The sequence below is a fragment of the Priapulus caudatus genome, unplaced genomic scaffold (assembly GCF_000485595.1).
Source record: "Priapulus caudatus unplaced genomic scaffold, Priapulus_caudatus-5.0.1 Scaffold17, whole genome shotgun sequence".
Lineage (NCBI taxonomy): Eukaryota > Metazoa > Priapulida > Priapulimorpha > Priapulimorphida > Priapulidae > Priapulus > Priapulus caudatus.
The window spans coordinates 239,041-253,703 of NW_014577078.1; the positions used below are offsets into that span (position 1 = coordinate 239,041).

General features: G+C 38.1%; 1 protein-coding gene across 1 annotated transcript in view; it reads left to right on the top strand.

Annotated features, from left to right (window-relative positions):
• Positions 1 to 1,342: 1,342 nt before the first annotated feature.
• The window catches only part of LOC106810911 (transmembrane protein 87A-like), a gene marked incomplete in the record, with an annotated part of 21,804 nt that continues 8,483 nt past the window's right edge, over positions 1,343 to 14,663 (top strand). The window contains 10 exon segments of the mRNA XM_014814388.1: positions 1,343 to 1,436; positions 1,600 to 1,770; positions 4,709 to 4,766; positions 5,647 to 5,747; positions 7,008 to 7,133; positions 8,639 to 8,677; positions 9,539 to 9,610; positions 10,118 to 10,205; positions 10,792 to 10,964; positions 11,774 to 11,861. Of these exon segments, the coding sequence (XP_014669874.1) occupies positions 1,660 to 1,770; positions 4,709 to 4,766; positions 5,647 to 5,747; positions 7,008 to 7,133; positions 8,639 to 8,677; positions 9,539 to 9,610; positions 10,118 to 10,205; positions 10,792 to 10,964; positions 11,774 to 11,861 (856 nt within the window).

Sequence of the window (14,663 nt, forward strand, 5' to 3'; positions counted from 1 at the left end):
GGACCCGCCTATGCTAGCTTACCGATATAGTGCCGCTAAATTAAGTTGTTCATATTGGGGTCGACCTAAATGTTGGCTTGCCTATATTGGCATGCCAATATCGGCCTGGTGATATTGGCCCAATATTGTTTTGCCAATACCTATTGGGCCGATTTTGTTTTGCCAATATTGGGCCGATATTGGGCCAATTCTGCCAATATTGGTCCAATATTGGCCCGGTGATATTGGCCCAGTATTGTTTTGCCAATAGTGGGCCAATATATCTAAATAACCCAGTGCCAATAATGATTTCGGAAAATATACCCTGTCCAGCGGTACGTACGTCCCCCGTACCGGTACTGATTATACGTCACCGTAAATCGTAATAAAAATAAAAATATTTCCACTTTTTCACAAAATATAAGTAATTTTGTTCACTTTTTATGGTTAAATTGCTGCATTATACTTCTTATCTTACTATATTGTTCGATGTGAACATACTCTCGTGACTCATACATAGCCCATAGCAAGCAATTAATGTTAGGAACACTATAATATCAAATCGTCCAGGTTTTTTGGATTTTTAACTAGTTGAGAAACAATCTTATCAGGTAAGAATTTGACGATACGTTTAGTTAGTTCTTACTTTTAATCACTAGCGGATTAAGGGCGGGGCAACAGGGGCACGTGCCCCGGGCCCCCCACATTTGGGGCCCCCCACATTTAGAGTATCCTAAAATTTACAAAACTGTCGTAATTGTGATCCACAAAATTCTTAGCATGTAACGTTGAAGTGATGCGTTTCCCATGCTCTTTCGCTGACTGAATTTCGCTGTTCAGCTGATTATTGATGGTCTCGAATTGTAGCGGTGAAAGGTCATTTTCAAAACTCAAGTTGATTAAAAATCCCATGAGAACCACGATCGGCCAACAGAGACTGGTAAACCTCAGTATTCTCGCTATCGAAAGTGACATTTTAAATTCATTGAAACACGATGAAATACTCTCTGAATTTGCAAGCATGAAAGTGCGGAAAAAATACAGACTAGAGGGCCCCCACACAATTGCGTGCCCCGGGCCCCCCACATGCTTAGTCCGGCCCTGCTTTTAATGTAAAAAAAATGGCAACACAAATTTTACAAATTTTACCATAGAAAATTTGTGACGTAGTCAATTTAACAATGGGAGTCCCCTCCCCCACGGGGTTCCCCGTCTTCTATGGTCTTCCGCACGTGGGTTTTCTCATAGTCCATGCAGTCTATGACGACTAAACAGAGGATGGCTGAGATGATGCATCCCTGTCCCACGCCTGAGCTGACAGGGAACCAGTCAGATAGCGTGTTGTCTACAATGACTGAACACTGAAACCCTTCATAGAATTTAGTGATTATAATCCGATCTACAATTTTTGCTTGGATGGCAAAAGAGTGCAGTATTTTCCATAAAAGTGCCCTGGTGTATGCCATCAAAAGCTTTTTTGAAATCTATGAAGTTAATGTAGAGAAGAACGCTCCACTCGAGACATTGTTTATTTTGACAGCTACTGTTTACATTTCTTTGCACATTTTGAAATGTTTTGAAGTAAAATTTTATAACAATTCGACACATTTCGGTATTTAGTAGGTCCAGCTATGGGGATTACGTCATGACTCGGAACAGGAACTAGGAAAACGTACAATCATGGCAGCGATGTGGATATATTCATTCGTGGCTTTCGCATTTATCTTCTTATCAGCGTTGGCTTTACCAGAGCAAGGAACTTGGGAATTTAAATATGATAAAATAAATGGGGTAAGAAATTTAACGTTTAACCGATTTTTTGTGAATACGCTTAGACTGGAACATGGAATTACTATTATTACTATTATTAATATTAGGCCGGTTGGCATTGCTTACTAAGTTATTGCCATTGCCATTGGCTATTTCTATTGGCAGTTATTGCTTCAAAAGCCCATTGCTAAAGCGTAGTAGTACTACTACTATTAGTGCTACTACTAGTACTAGTAGTTGTAATATATAATCTCGCGCAATCGTAATGATTAGTATGCAAACCCCAGAGTTTATGCATGTGGTGGAGATACTCAAATTTGATCAAATCGATCACATCAATCATCATGATCATCACATGCGTAGGCCCTACTAATACTAATAGTAATACTAATACACACACGCCTCTCTATCGCTCTCTCTGTCCGACTCTCGCTATCTCTCTCTCTCTCTCTCTCTCTCTCTCTCTCTCTCTCTCTCTCTCTCTCTCTCTCTCTCTCTCTCTCTCTCTCTTCTCTCTCTCTCTCTCTCTCTCTCTCTCTCTCTCTCTCTCTCTCTCTCTCTCTCTCTCTCTTCTCTCTTCCTGGCTCATATCACTTGTTGATAGTAGACGAAAACAAGCAAAAATGGGCTAAAAAACGTCCATTAGCAATGTTCCCACACTCTCGAGTATATATAATGATTTAATATTGATAATCCTAACCCTAGACCTAACCCCTAACCCTAAACTAATGACATTAAACCACAAACTAATTATATGACCAGACCATATATATATATATATATATGTGTTATTATGACCATTAATGACATTAAAGTTGGGAACACTCCTAATGGAGTATCACCCAAAAATGGCGGCGGCCATCGATGCTAGAAAATGATGAAAAATTGCTCTAAAAAGTTGCTCTAAAAAGCTGCTTGTCCAGCGAACAAGCTACTGGACAGGTCTACTTGTCCTTCGTGGAAATGGACAAGTGAGGACAAGTGGATAGCCCTTATTTCGAACACTGATATATATATATATAGACATACCGATGCTGAGAGGAAATTCATAAAATAGAAGAAAGAATTCAATTTGGAAGGAATTACATGTGTTTTATAAAATAGTTTAGCTTGCCTTATTCACTGTTTAAAGGACAATTGAAGTCAAATTTCATAATTTCTGTAACGTTTTTATACATAGAAATACATTCAATAACGTATCCAATTTCAAATCTGGCGCCCAATTAGTAATAAACACAATAGAAATAACTGAATAGTAATCTAGGTCATGTGACGTCACAGCCCCATGTTGAGCGACGCCATTATGTAAACATGGTGTGTGCGGTGGTTAAATATTCGATGTTTTTTGTTATTTCTGATGCTTATTTATCATGTCAAGACACAAACACACGTAGCCTGTAAATGTACTTATATTCATGTTACATGTACATACATATTACCTGCATGGATAATGCATTCACGGTATATGTACATGACTTGCCGTGCGTAGATACATGTACATGTACAGATACATGATTCTGACCGAGCGTGATAAGCCCAGTGATCAGTGTACTCGCATGACTAACCTGGTCTAGCGTCGAACTGGTCTACAATAACCCTGGTCTTCTCATTCTCATGGCAGCATGTACATTCAATTGCCGTACTCATTAATTCACAAACACCACAAGAACACCAGTATTTGTCTACAGTCCTATCGGGTACCGAAGCTTCCATTCTGCCATGTTGTGACTGTTCTGGTTCTTGAGAAGTTTGTGCCGACTCTTTGCGTTGCTTTTTCAGACTATTCTCCTCAATTTCTTCTTGTGTATATTCAGGCTCAAACCTATATCCAACTGGTAAATCACTATAAATATCATCATCATCTGAGTAATCACTAGAATCATTGAAATTATCGCCGTCTGTTTCCATCTTATACACAACACTCAACTTGCGTTAGCGTGGCGTCGCTCAACATGGGGCTGTGACGTCACATAAACTAGATTACTATTCATGTGTTTATTACTAATTGGGTGCCGGATTTGAAATGGAATACGTTATTGAATGTATTTCTATGTATAAAAACGTTACAGAAGTTATGAAATTTGACTTCAATTGTCCTTTAACATTCGTTTTAGAGACGCTGTGTATCAATTATCGTTTCCTGGGTCGCTGTATTGCGATTCACCGATGTATCAGTGAATCGTTAGCCCTTTATTGGTAACTGCAATATTATAGCGCAATCAAAAACAGAAACATGAAATCTCAAGGTTTGTGGTAATATCAGGGCATCGTCATGGAGGTGGTCAGAAATTGTCAACAAGTTATAATTTGTGTCTGAATGCGGCCATTCTAAGGAACTAAAAAGTTGTAAGTGTTTTTTGTTCGCATCAGTAATCGACCTGAGGTGTTTAATTCGTACTTCTATTATTTCTATTACATATTATATAATAATAATACCTTTGCCCTTACATCAAAATTTGTTAATTTAAAACAGCTTTGTAGCACATTCAAAATAAAGAAAAGTTCCACAGTGAAGTTTCGGTAGCCACAATTAATTTGCAAATGGCGCATTCAAAACAAGTGGACCTAATTCAAATGAATTCAAACAATACAAGTTTATCCCTTGCCAATGTCTCGCGCTATCACGAGGTATTTGCAAGAAATGACAGCGGAAATCAAAACGGGTAACGAAAATTCGAACTGCGCATGCATGTTTTGGTCAATATAGAGCTCTATGTACGAAGGTTCCTTAAAGTAAGCGTTAATCTAGACAGTTGCTGCTGCTCAAGCAATAACGGTAAGTATATCGTAAAAGTGGGTACAACACCAGACCAGACGGAAATTATTATTTAAGATATAATATTTTAATCTATTTTATTTTATTTTATTTTTATATATAAATTGATAATAGTAAAGTCTTTTTAAAACATGTACATATATTTTGTACATGTATAATAACTGTATTTTGATATATTTCCAGACAATTTACATCGGCATTTCAAAGAGCATGTACAGCACAGCCAAGTCATTTGTGCAAGGTAAAAAATTCATTGAGTTTAATGAAAAATTGCAATTCTAAACTGGTTATTAGAAGGTTTTAGTTGTGCTGCTTATGAGATAATATTTTTCTTTAAATTTACTTCATACTGTTATTGAAGGAACATAATTAATCTATCATAAATTTGGTGTCTTGGGAATTTCTGTTTGCCCATAACCCTGCTCACTGGTGGTTTACATGGCTTAGGCACCTTTTCTTAAGACGGCTCACATTGCATGTTGCGGTGTTTGGCAGGGCTTTTGCAGTAGGTGGTGTAACGGGGCCGTAGCTAGCAGGCTCGCCCCCGGAAAAAAAAGTTGGTTTAATATATGGTGACAATAGCAGTCACCTTTCCAGAACACACCATGCACATACCTCCCCTCCAGGGAAAATGGGTTAGCTACGCTCCTGCATAAAGGTGAACTACATACTATGGTCTGCAGGTGTAGAAAATAACTTGAACAAGCGAATCCAATCGACTCCCTACCCTCAAAATGAGGGAGTCCACAGCAAAATGAGGGAGTCAGCAGTCTGAAGTTCAAAATTAAAGATTTTAACAAAAAGGACATTTGTGGCGCACATCTGCCAAATTTTCTTGGGAGATTGGCTAAAAAAAAAATCTGTAATTCTGCAAGGCCGTGCTCTGGAACGAACTAGTTAGTTTAGCAGAATTTTCAGGGAGTCACACGGACTCCTGCATATATGTCAAATCAGGGAGTCCGACAGTAAATCAGGGAGTGTTTGACTCTGGACTCGCATTAATTTTGCACCCTGGGTCTGTATTAGAGAAGTTATTTTAATCCAGTAATAAGAGGGGTCAGTTATTTTCCCAATTTGAATGGTGTTTTATTAAAGATCGTGTTTTATGTGTGTTACAACAGTGCAATGTGATCACGAGGATCACACAGATATCACCCTTGCTGTGTCATGGGTGATGAGAAGGACACCCTGTGCCCAGGAGTATGTATATTTGGGACAAAATGTAAGTCAGCATTGGTAATAATATAAGTATACATGTAACTCAGCATTTATAGTATAGTCGGGTTCCTAAATATTGTTGCAGAAACTAAAGACATGTAAATCAAACACTGCGTATCTCTTCTTTTATTTCATCAGATAGATCAACTAATAAATGTCGCCCCTCACTACTTACTGATAAGGGAATAAGGATAATTGATAAGGGATAAGGATACTGATACAGGAATAAGTGAAGAAGCACCTATCAATTTAGAAAGTTATTTTCACGGTTTGAACTTTAAAGTGTGGCATTGATGAATCTACCTATGGTTAAATTGTGAATACAAGCGAAATCTATTCTGTGATTGTAAAATCATATACAAATAGCAGGAGTCTATAATATAGAGGAGAATAACTCACTCGAAACACACGAAATTCAACATTTCCATGCCCTAGTTTAGTTGATCCCTGCTCGTGCCTATGTGGCACATAGGGTGGTGCCTGATCATGCCCTAGTTTACCTATGATTTATTACGTGAAACCCAATAAAAATGATCTCGCAACTAGCATTGTACATCCAACTTGCTCTCACACTTTACTTTGTATCAGTACCTCTTCTTATTATGTAGTTATAGCTTCGAACGCCAGACATGGTTTTAGTCATTCACCTAGTCAAGTGGCCATCGTTTCCGCCCGATGCAGTTCGCGGGGTTCAGCAGGGATTTGCAACTCGCAAATTAGTACCGTGTTCTGACCGCTGGCTCTGTCCTGCGCCACGATTGTGAGTGCAGATAAACAGATGTTGTATGACATACAGTTATATAAAATAATCCGTAATAAGAAGCTTTCGTTTTGGCGACATTTTGGCAGTTTTTACAGTGTGATCTCGCGAGAATTTGAGAGTTGCAAATCCCTGCTGAACCCTGTCAACAGGAGTCTCAGAGCGAGCTGCCTTTTGTTCGCGCAATCGCACGGAAACGATCGCCAATTGACCATGTCAGTGACTAAAACCATGTCTGACGTTCGAAGCTATAACTACATAATAGGAAGAAGTATCGACACAAAGTAAAGCGTGAGGGCAAGTTGGATGTACAATGCTAGTTCTGATGTCATTTTTATTGGGTTTCACTAATAAATCATAGGTAAATTAGGGCATGGAAACGTTGAATTTCTTGTGCTTCAAGCGAGTCATACTCCTCTAGTATACAGAGATACTAAAAAAATTACCCATCGTTCTTTGTTTGGTTTCACCGCAATTAATATTGACACATCTTTATTGTTGCAGCAAACTACATTAAGGTTTTACCATGAACTACCAGAAGGGGGATTTATTAATGACGTGTATAAAGATGTGACATATATAAGGTCACCAGTTTACCATTTCAAGTGCACGGAAGCCTTCACTCTACCTGTAAGTTAAACTGAAAAGTTCTATATATTGTCATAATTGAGGGTTAGTAACTGCAGTATCTTTTAGTAATTTCTGTGATTACATGGATGGTTGCATGAGATCATTAGACAGAATAATGTCCTTACTTGGATGCAATGTGTATCGTAATAAGTAGGTACCTATATTATGTATATATTGCCATATAATACACATGAAGCAAATTGTATAATGACATGGTAAATGGAGCACATGGAAGTAGTCACTTTTTATCAATGTGAACAAACTAACAGCCATTCTGTCTTCTAAGTTCAGGCTGAGGAAAACACATTAACTTAAGCAGACTAACAGCTTAACACATTTCTCATTGAAACATCCTCTGTAAAACGTCCTTAATTTTTAAGTAGTAGGGAAGTAAATATAGTACGTTGAAAAAAAAAATTTATGCCTACTCGTTTTGTGATGTTTCGCTCAAATGAGCAAATACCGGAAAGAGTCAGATGCTTCAACACGCAAAGAATGCAAATCACTGGAAAGCCATAATCTGTTCAGAAATCTGTGCAACACATGTTAGTTTTCTCATCCATGATGATGGAAGACCATCAGTTATTTATTACCCCGATGCATCTCTGACAGCAGAATTTATCTAGATGTAATTATAGGCTAAGTTTAGTGGATCACTTTAAAGAAACAGTAAGGCAGATGTTTTCTGGCAGCAGGACTTTGGGTAGGACCAGTGCATCCTACATGGAGAAGGAATGGCTCAGTATTTCCAGGAAAAAAAACATGTTGAAGAGTCAAATCCTATCTGCATTTAGCATAGCAGAGATGTCATCTATAATACATAATGAAAAGAAAACTATTTTCCCTGTATTTTTCACATTAATCTTACTCCTATTTTTTAACTCCTATTTTTATTTTTCCTATTTTTAAGGCCAGCATGTTACTTGACACCCTGAGGTAATATCTGAGTGTTTTTACAAAGAGATTGGTAGGCTACCCGTATCTCTAGGCTTAGATGATAAGTATTCGCAGTAGGAGCTGGACATGGTGCCTATTACTTTTATTGTCAGCTTAATGGTGGAAAATACTGTATTTACAGGTATTATCAAACATAGCTTTAACCATGTAGCCGTTCAATGATTCACTCCACCACGGGACTGTATAGCAAAGTGTGAAGGAACCCAGTTGTGAATTGAGAATGAGAGTGCCCAATCACTAGTGCCACTGTTATTTCAGTCGATCTGAATGTGGCTTACACGATTCTTTACTTTGATAAGAGGCACGATTTGGCCCAATTATGATGAGGTTGAATTTGAGTTTAGAGTGAGGCCAAAGCTAGGTTGTTTATTTTGCAGGCTATATAGTGTGTTGTTATTGTACCCTAATGGCTTCCTTTATGCTTGGCTGTATAGCCCTTGGGCAGAGTGAAGTGCTTTACAATGAGAGCTATGTCAAGCATTGTACTATTTGTTAAATTCTATCCATAAGATGTTTGTATATATATGTGTGCTCTATCATTGTTTCAGAACTTGTCAGATACAGTTTGGAATACGACAGCTACATTTGTAAGTATTGATATAGTAGTTTTGGTTGTATCTCTCATTAGTGATAGTACTGCTACACTGCGTCTGTTCGTGGGCTGCATCTCTATATAGATCATGTGTCACCAATCTTCTTCTTCATTTGCATTATTAGTCCCACTCAAGTGGGATCGCTGCAGTGGAGTCTTCTCCATTTTTCCCTATCCTCCACTTCGTGTGTTGTCAATCCCTTCTCCTTCAAGTCATTCTGCACACAGTCCTTCCATCTTGCACCACCATATTATATATATATATATATATATATATAGATGTGCCACCAATACTGGCACAAATATAAGTGGCAGCTAGATTCATGTGTATAATGTTGTGGGCTCTTGTCTCTAGACACTAAACTAAACAAGTCAGTTTCTGCTCGTAACACGGCCCCAAAGACCGGATGTTTCTGCTTACTGTAAAGTGATATATATTCATGTTTCATAGATTGTACATAAATAAAATATTGCAGTCAGTAAAACATAATGCATTGACTACACTACAATATGTTCATATTCAGTACACAGTAAAGCAAAAGATATCCTGAACATTCTGCTTCTTTTGTCTCTCTGATTTGTTATAAGAATAGCTTAATAGCTGAATTAGTAAGTTTATCATAGAACACGTTTTCTATTGTGTTTGTTGTGTTACCAAAACTTCCATCTACAATTGCAAGTACACATGTTTAGCTATACATAATACAGCTAGATGACTAGTGGGTTTTGCCAAGCAGGCAAACGCAACAAATGTTTTCCCACAAACAGCAGCTGTATTGCATTAACGATTTGATAACTATATTGCTTATAGATTTTTACAACATGTTCTGATTTGTTTTATGTATTGTCATTTTAGTCTTTGGTCGGAGGTGATGAAAGTATTGATGAAAATTCGGATTTATCTCAAGAACAACCGAATTCTAATAAGGTTGGTTTTTTAATACTATATGGCTATGCTTACAGTTACTATATATACCCCTCAGCTTTCAAGCTAGATGTGCTGTCATTCAGTTTTATACAATATATCACAATGCATACATACACAAATAAACTTGGACTGGTACCCCATCTGTACACTTTCTAAGAGACAGCTATGTGTATATCCATATTTATTTTATTGCATTATTTATTTGTTTATTTATAAGGCAGGTAAATAGGTTGTGTGCACTGGGACCCTTTTTCACTGGGTATATTTTTGCCTTCCAGTCTGACAGCTCTGCTTAAGTTGCTTCAGTATACTGTAGCTTTTTTCTTTTGTGTGCCTTATCCACTTTATCCTCCCATGGTACTGTTAATTCCACATAATAGATGAACCGCATATCGCTGGACCACTGCACCTAATCAAGTCTTGCATTGGTAACAGGGGTCCTCTTCGAGAACTAGCAATTGTTTGTGAACTGGCAAGTGTGATCTCTTAGAGTGAAACTTTTGGCAGGGAGCAGAAGCAAATAAAAAAGAAGGAGATTCAGTGGAGAAGTCACATCAACGGAGAAAGAGAGGAAGTGCTGAACCAGATGATTTAGGTAATGACTTGTGTGACATGGTGTGGTGTTATATCGGTAGTCGGGCAGGCAGGTGTCAATGTGTTACCTCAAATCTTAGTCTAGTGCTTTTTTCTGTTCCTAGTAAATTTCATTTCATACTCATTTTTCTAGTAAATTACTAAAGCAATCTGAAAAGCAAGTGGTTTAAGTATAAGCTGAGCAATCCAGGCGAACCGAAATTCACAACAAAGAGATAATTTATAGAATCAAATAATGAATCACACCAGAAAGAAATTTAGGACTGACAGTAAAAAAGTATCATTTTTCATGCAAAGGTTAACATATATGGCTATATCATGCCTCACACCATATCCCATCAGCACCTTCATGTAATAGCGATGAATCTAATATACCTACTATACTGCTACTCATTTACATTAAATGTCCTTTTTATTTATTTATTCATTAAATCTTAAGCTTATACTTATGCAGTGCTGCGCCAATGCTCTTGTTCATGCTGTCAGTCATGATAAGCACAAACTTGTACTTTCATACTTATTATAGTGTGCCACAATTCACCTTAATATTATAAATGAACATCGTCTTCTGCAACTCTTTGGTACAGCACCCCAGCAAACATCTCAATTAGACAGCAGTGTTGTGCCTGATAGTGCAAAATCATCACAACCTCAGATGGGAACTGGTGAAGATGAATCTCATGTGCTAGACAATACGAAATCACCTAAAAGTACAGAAGCCAGTGTAAAATCACCGTCAACGAATAAAAACACCAAAGGGGTGAGTAGCAAACATCAGGGGTCTCCACAGGATGAAATTCAAACAGGGGGGAGGGGAGGGGGAGGGGGAGGGGGGAGGGGGGAATCTAGGGGGGTCCGGGGGGCGTGTTTTTTTACCGTACCACTAATTAATGCGTAAAATCGTCACCACACCATAGACGGTATTTGGGGTTCTTGTATATATAAGATAGCCGAGCCAGTGTACTGTGTACAGTTAGTGTTTGGTGTGGGACAGGTTGACTGTTTGTACTTGTGTATTGTGTGCAGTGCATGCGTGGCACAGTAAAAATACACGCGCCGGGTGTCCTGGCGAATGATAATTCTTGACGATCGATTCCCGCGCTGGCAAACTTTTATTGTGGTGAAATTTAATCAGGGCGGAGGTAATTTAAACGGGGCGCAACGATTGAAACAGGGGGGAGTTTTCCCAAACGCGCGCGCCCCGTTTGCGCAACGTAGGGAGAACCCTGAACATATACATTTTACGGGCTATATTTCCTTGACACTTGCTATATTTGTGGTTATACACTATTATTTGTATACCAGAAAGTACCCCTAACAGTTTTGTAAGCCACAAAATGATACAAAAAAGTTATTTTGCCAATTGTGATTTGTTTTGCAAATTTATTTGTGTGTATTAAGTTTTTTGTCACCTACTATGATTTATAGAAATTATAGTTAAAAACAGCAACTGTTGTGTGCACAAACATAGAAGGGTGACCAAATGCCTGTGCAATGTGAAAATAAGATATATACCATAAGGAAACAATAGGTATGTGTCATATAGACAGGGTATAACCTTTATTTTAGCTCATTGTCACTGTTCCTAAAGATGGAATTTATCTGCTGGTACTAAAGATTGAGGAGGTTGGATCTATAAAACCATATACAATTAGTGGTAAGTCACATGGGCTGATCATACTTTTATCGTGTTGCAGAATTAGTTCTAATATTTCATGACCTTTTGCCATATTTATTATATGATTGTGTTTTTGGTATTTGTGATTATATGATGGGTAACATCCCAGTTGGCCTACTCCCATTTCACCTACTCCCATTTTTCCCACTTCCCATTTCGCCTACTCTCAGAATGGGCAATATTCCCATTTCGCCTACTCCCATTTCGTCTACTCTCAGAATGGGCAATATTCCCATTTCGCCTACTCCCATTTCGTCTACTCTCAGAATGGGTAATAGTGCTATTTCGTCATAGTATTGATATTACAACAAATACCAGGAAAAATTAGTGTGGATGCCACTCCGTCTAGTCTATGTATGCTAATCAAAACCATATATTACATTTATAAATGATTATTTAGTAGACAAAGTGTTGGTAGACAAAATGGGAATGGGGTGGATTTTTAGTGTAGACGAATTGGGAGTAGGCAAAATGGGTGTAGACCAACTGGAAGTTTTGCTATAGAAGAAATGGGAATTCCGCCGTAGGCGAAATGGGAGTAGGCCAACCAGGCATAAACCATATGATGATGTTTTTGCAGGGTTGTTCTTTGTATGGTTGTTCTTTCAATGTATTAAAGCAGATATTTCGAAATCGTTACTCAAAAACGCACATTCTAAAAAAATGCGTAACATAGTCTCACTCCATAGTGAATATATTACTGATTCACCAACTTGAAAAACAATAAGAATTTATGCTGTTATAGCATAGAAAATTGGAATTGAATATGCCGTAACACCATGGTATATTTGACAGTGTTGTAGTCAGGTCCGCACCCCCCGAGTCCGAGTCCGAGTCCGCACCCCCCGAGTCTGAGTCCGAGTCCGAGTCCGAGTCCGCACCCTCCGAGTCTGAGTCCGAGTCCGAGTCCACGCCGTCCGAGTCCGAGTCAGAGTCCACACCACCCGAGTCCCAGTCCGAGTCCAGTTTTGATAAAAAAAAAATCCTAAACTATAATTTCTACCCCAAACCCTACACATTGAAACCTAAAACCGTGAGTCAAATTATTTTTATAAAATTGTCAGGAGGCGACATTGTCAGGTAACAATAAAATAAGTAGACGAGATGACGGCGCGAAACTCTCAACACCCGAGATCTTAAGGCTAAGTAAGCTCCACTCACTCAACTGGCAAAAATCAATGTGAATAAACAGCTAGTCGCATAAAATTAGGTAGGAGTTTTAGTTTTAAATTCTTGTAAACTGCGTGTTTACAATACGTACAGTTATGTACTATGTAGTGGCCTCTAGCCGGCCTCGACCCAAGTCCTCGAGTCCGAGTCATTGCACTCCGAGGCCAAGGCTGAGGCTGAGACCAACGAAACCAGCCTCGAGACCTACAACACTGATATTTGATTAGAGTGACAATTAATTTGCAAATGGCACCATAGTGCACAAACAAGTTACAAGTGCACCCATAGTGCACCTAATTCGAACAAAAGGGTATCTGATTCTGTGTAGTTTACTTCATTTCTTTTTTAAATTGGCCGATATCTCGATTTAACGTGAGATAGTCCGTTATTTGCAAGAAATAGCGGCGGTAATCAAAACGACTAATAAAAACTTTGTGCATGTTTTGGTGAATCAGTACGAAGGTTCTAAGACATGTTAGCGTTACTCTAGACGGTTGCTGTTACTCAAACAATAACGATAAGTATCACATGTGGGGAAAACACGAGACTGGTTGGAAATTAATTTCGAAATACTGGCTTTAGTTTAAGTATAATGAAATCAGTGTGAGATGCAAAAAAGTGTACAGTTTATAGACAAAAAACTTCTTTTCAGGTCGCACTGATAATTAGTATCAAATTTGTGTTTGTGACTGTAACAACTCAATGAATGCCGGATCCCTGCCCCAAATAGGCTGTGAAAAATCTAGTAGGTTATCTAACCTATGCATAAATTAAACTAGTTTGAGTACATTCATGAGTTCTGGTACATTCAGACGAAAGGTAACTATAGTTTGATTGTGTAGAGCAGTAGAGTTAACACACACAAAACAAGTCAGCTTAGACGTGTTCTGTATTATCCCATGCCCAGGAATTTTGAATTTTGCATCAAACACAAGCTGGCTGTTACAGTATCATCAGTATATTATTATAGGCATTTCATCAATAAGAATAACGAATGAAAATGTTTACGGTAGAATGGGAAAATCAATGGCTGGTAGTGTTGTAGAATAATATCAGGAGTCTATCAATTTTGATAGACTCCTGATAATATGTTGCATTATATGAATCAAAATGTGGCATGGCATTTTACACGTTTTCACGTTTTTGCGGTGGTTTAGTTGATCTCAGAAAGAGATTCCATACCGTTAGATGGTACGGTGGTTATCATGAGGTTAGATGGACTTACTTTGTTAATAGCTCTCTCTCTCTCTCTGTCAATGAAATTGAAAGATGGGGAAGTATAGTATATTGTGAGGTAAAATTGGAAATAAAGGTGATTGCGAAAAAGAAAAAGAAAAACTCATATTTGTATAGGCATGATAATGTGCAACACTGCTAAGGCTTATATATATATATGATATCAAGAGCGGATAATACCTAGAGTGTACAACGGAAAAACGGGAAAATAGTGCTATTTCACGACTACATTATTCTACTTTGCCTGCGAGTCTAGAATAATTTCATGGTATTGCATTAAGCAGAATTCTTTGCTCTCTAAAACAAGACCAATAGTCAGGGCTGTTAGGGCTATATAGGGGTTGTTTGGTGCAGATTCTTCTAAAAGTACCAAAG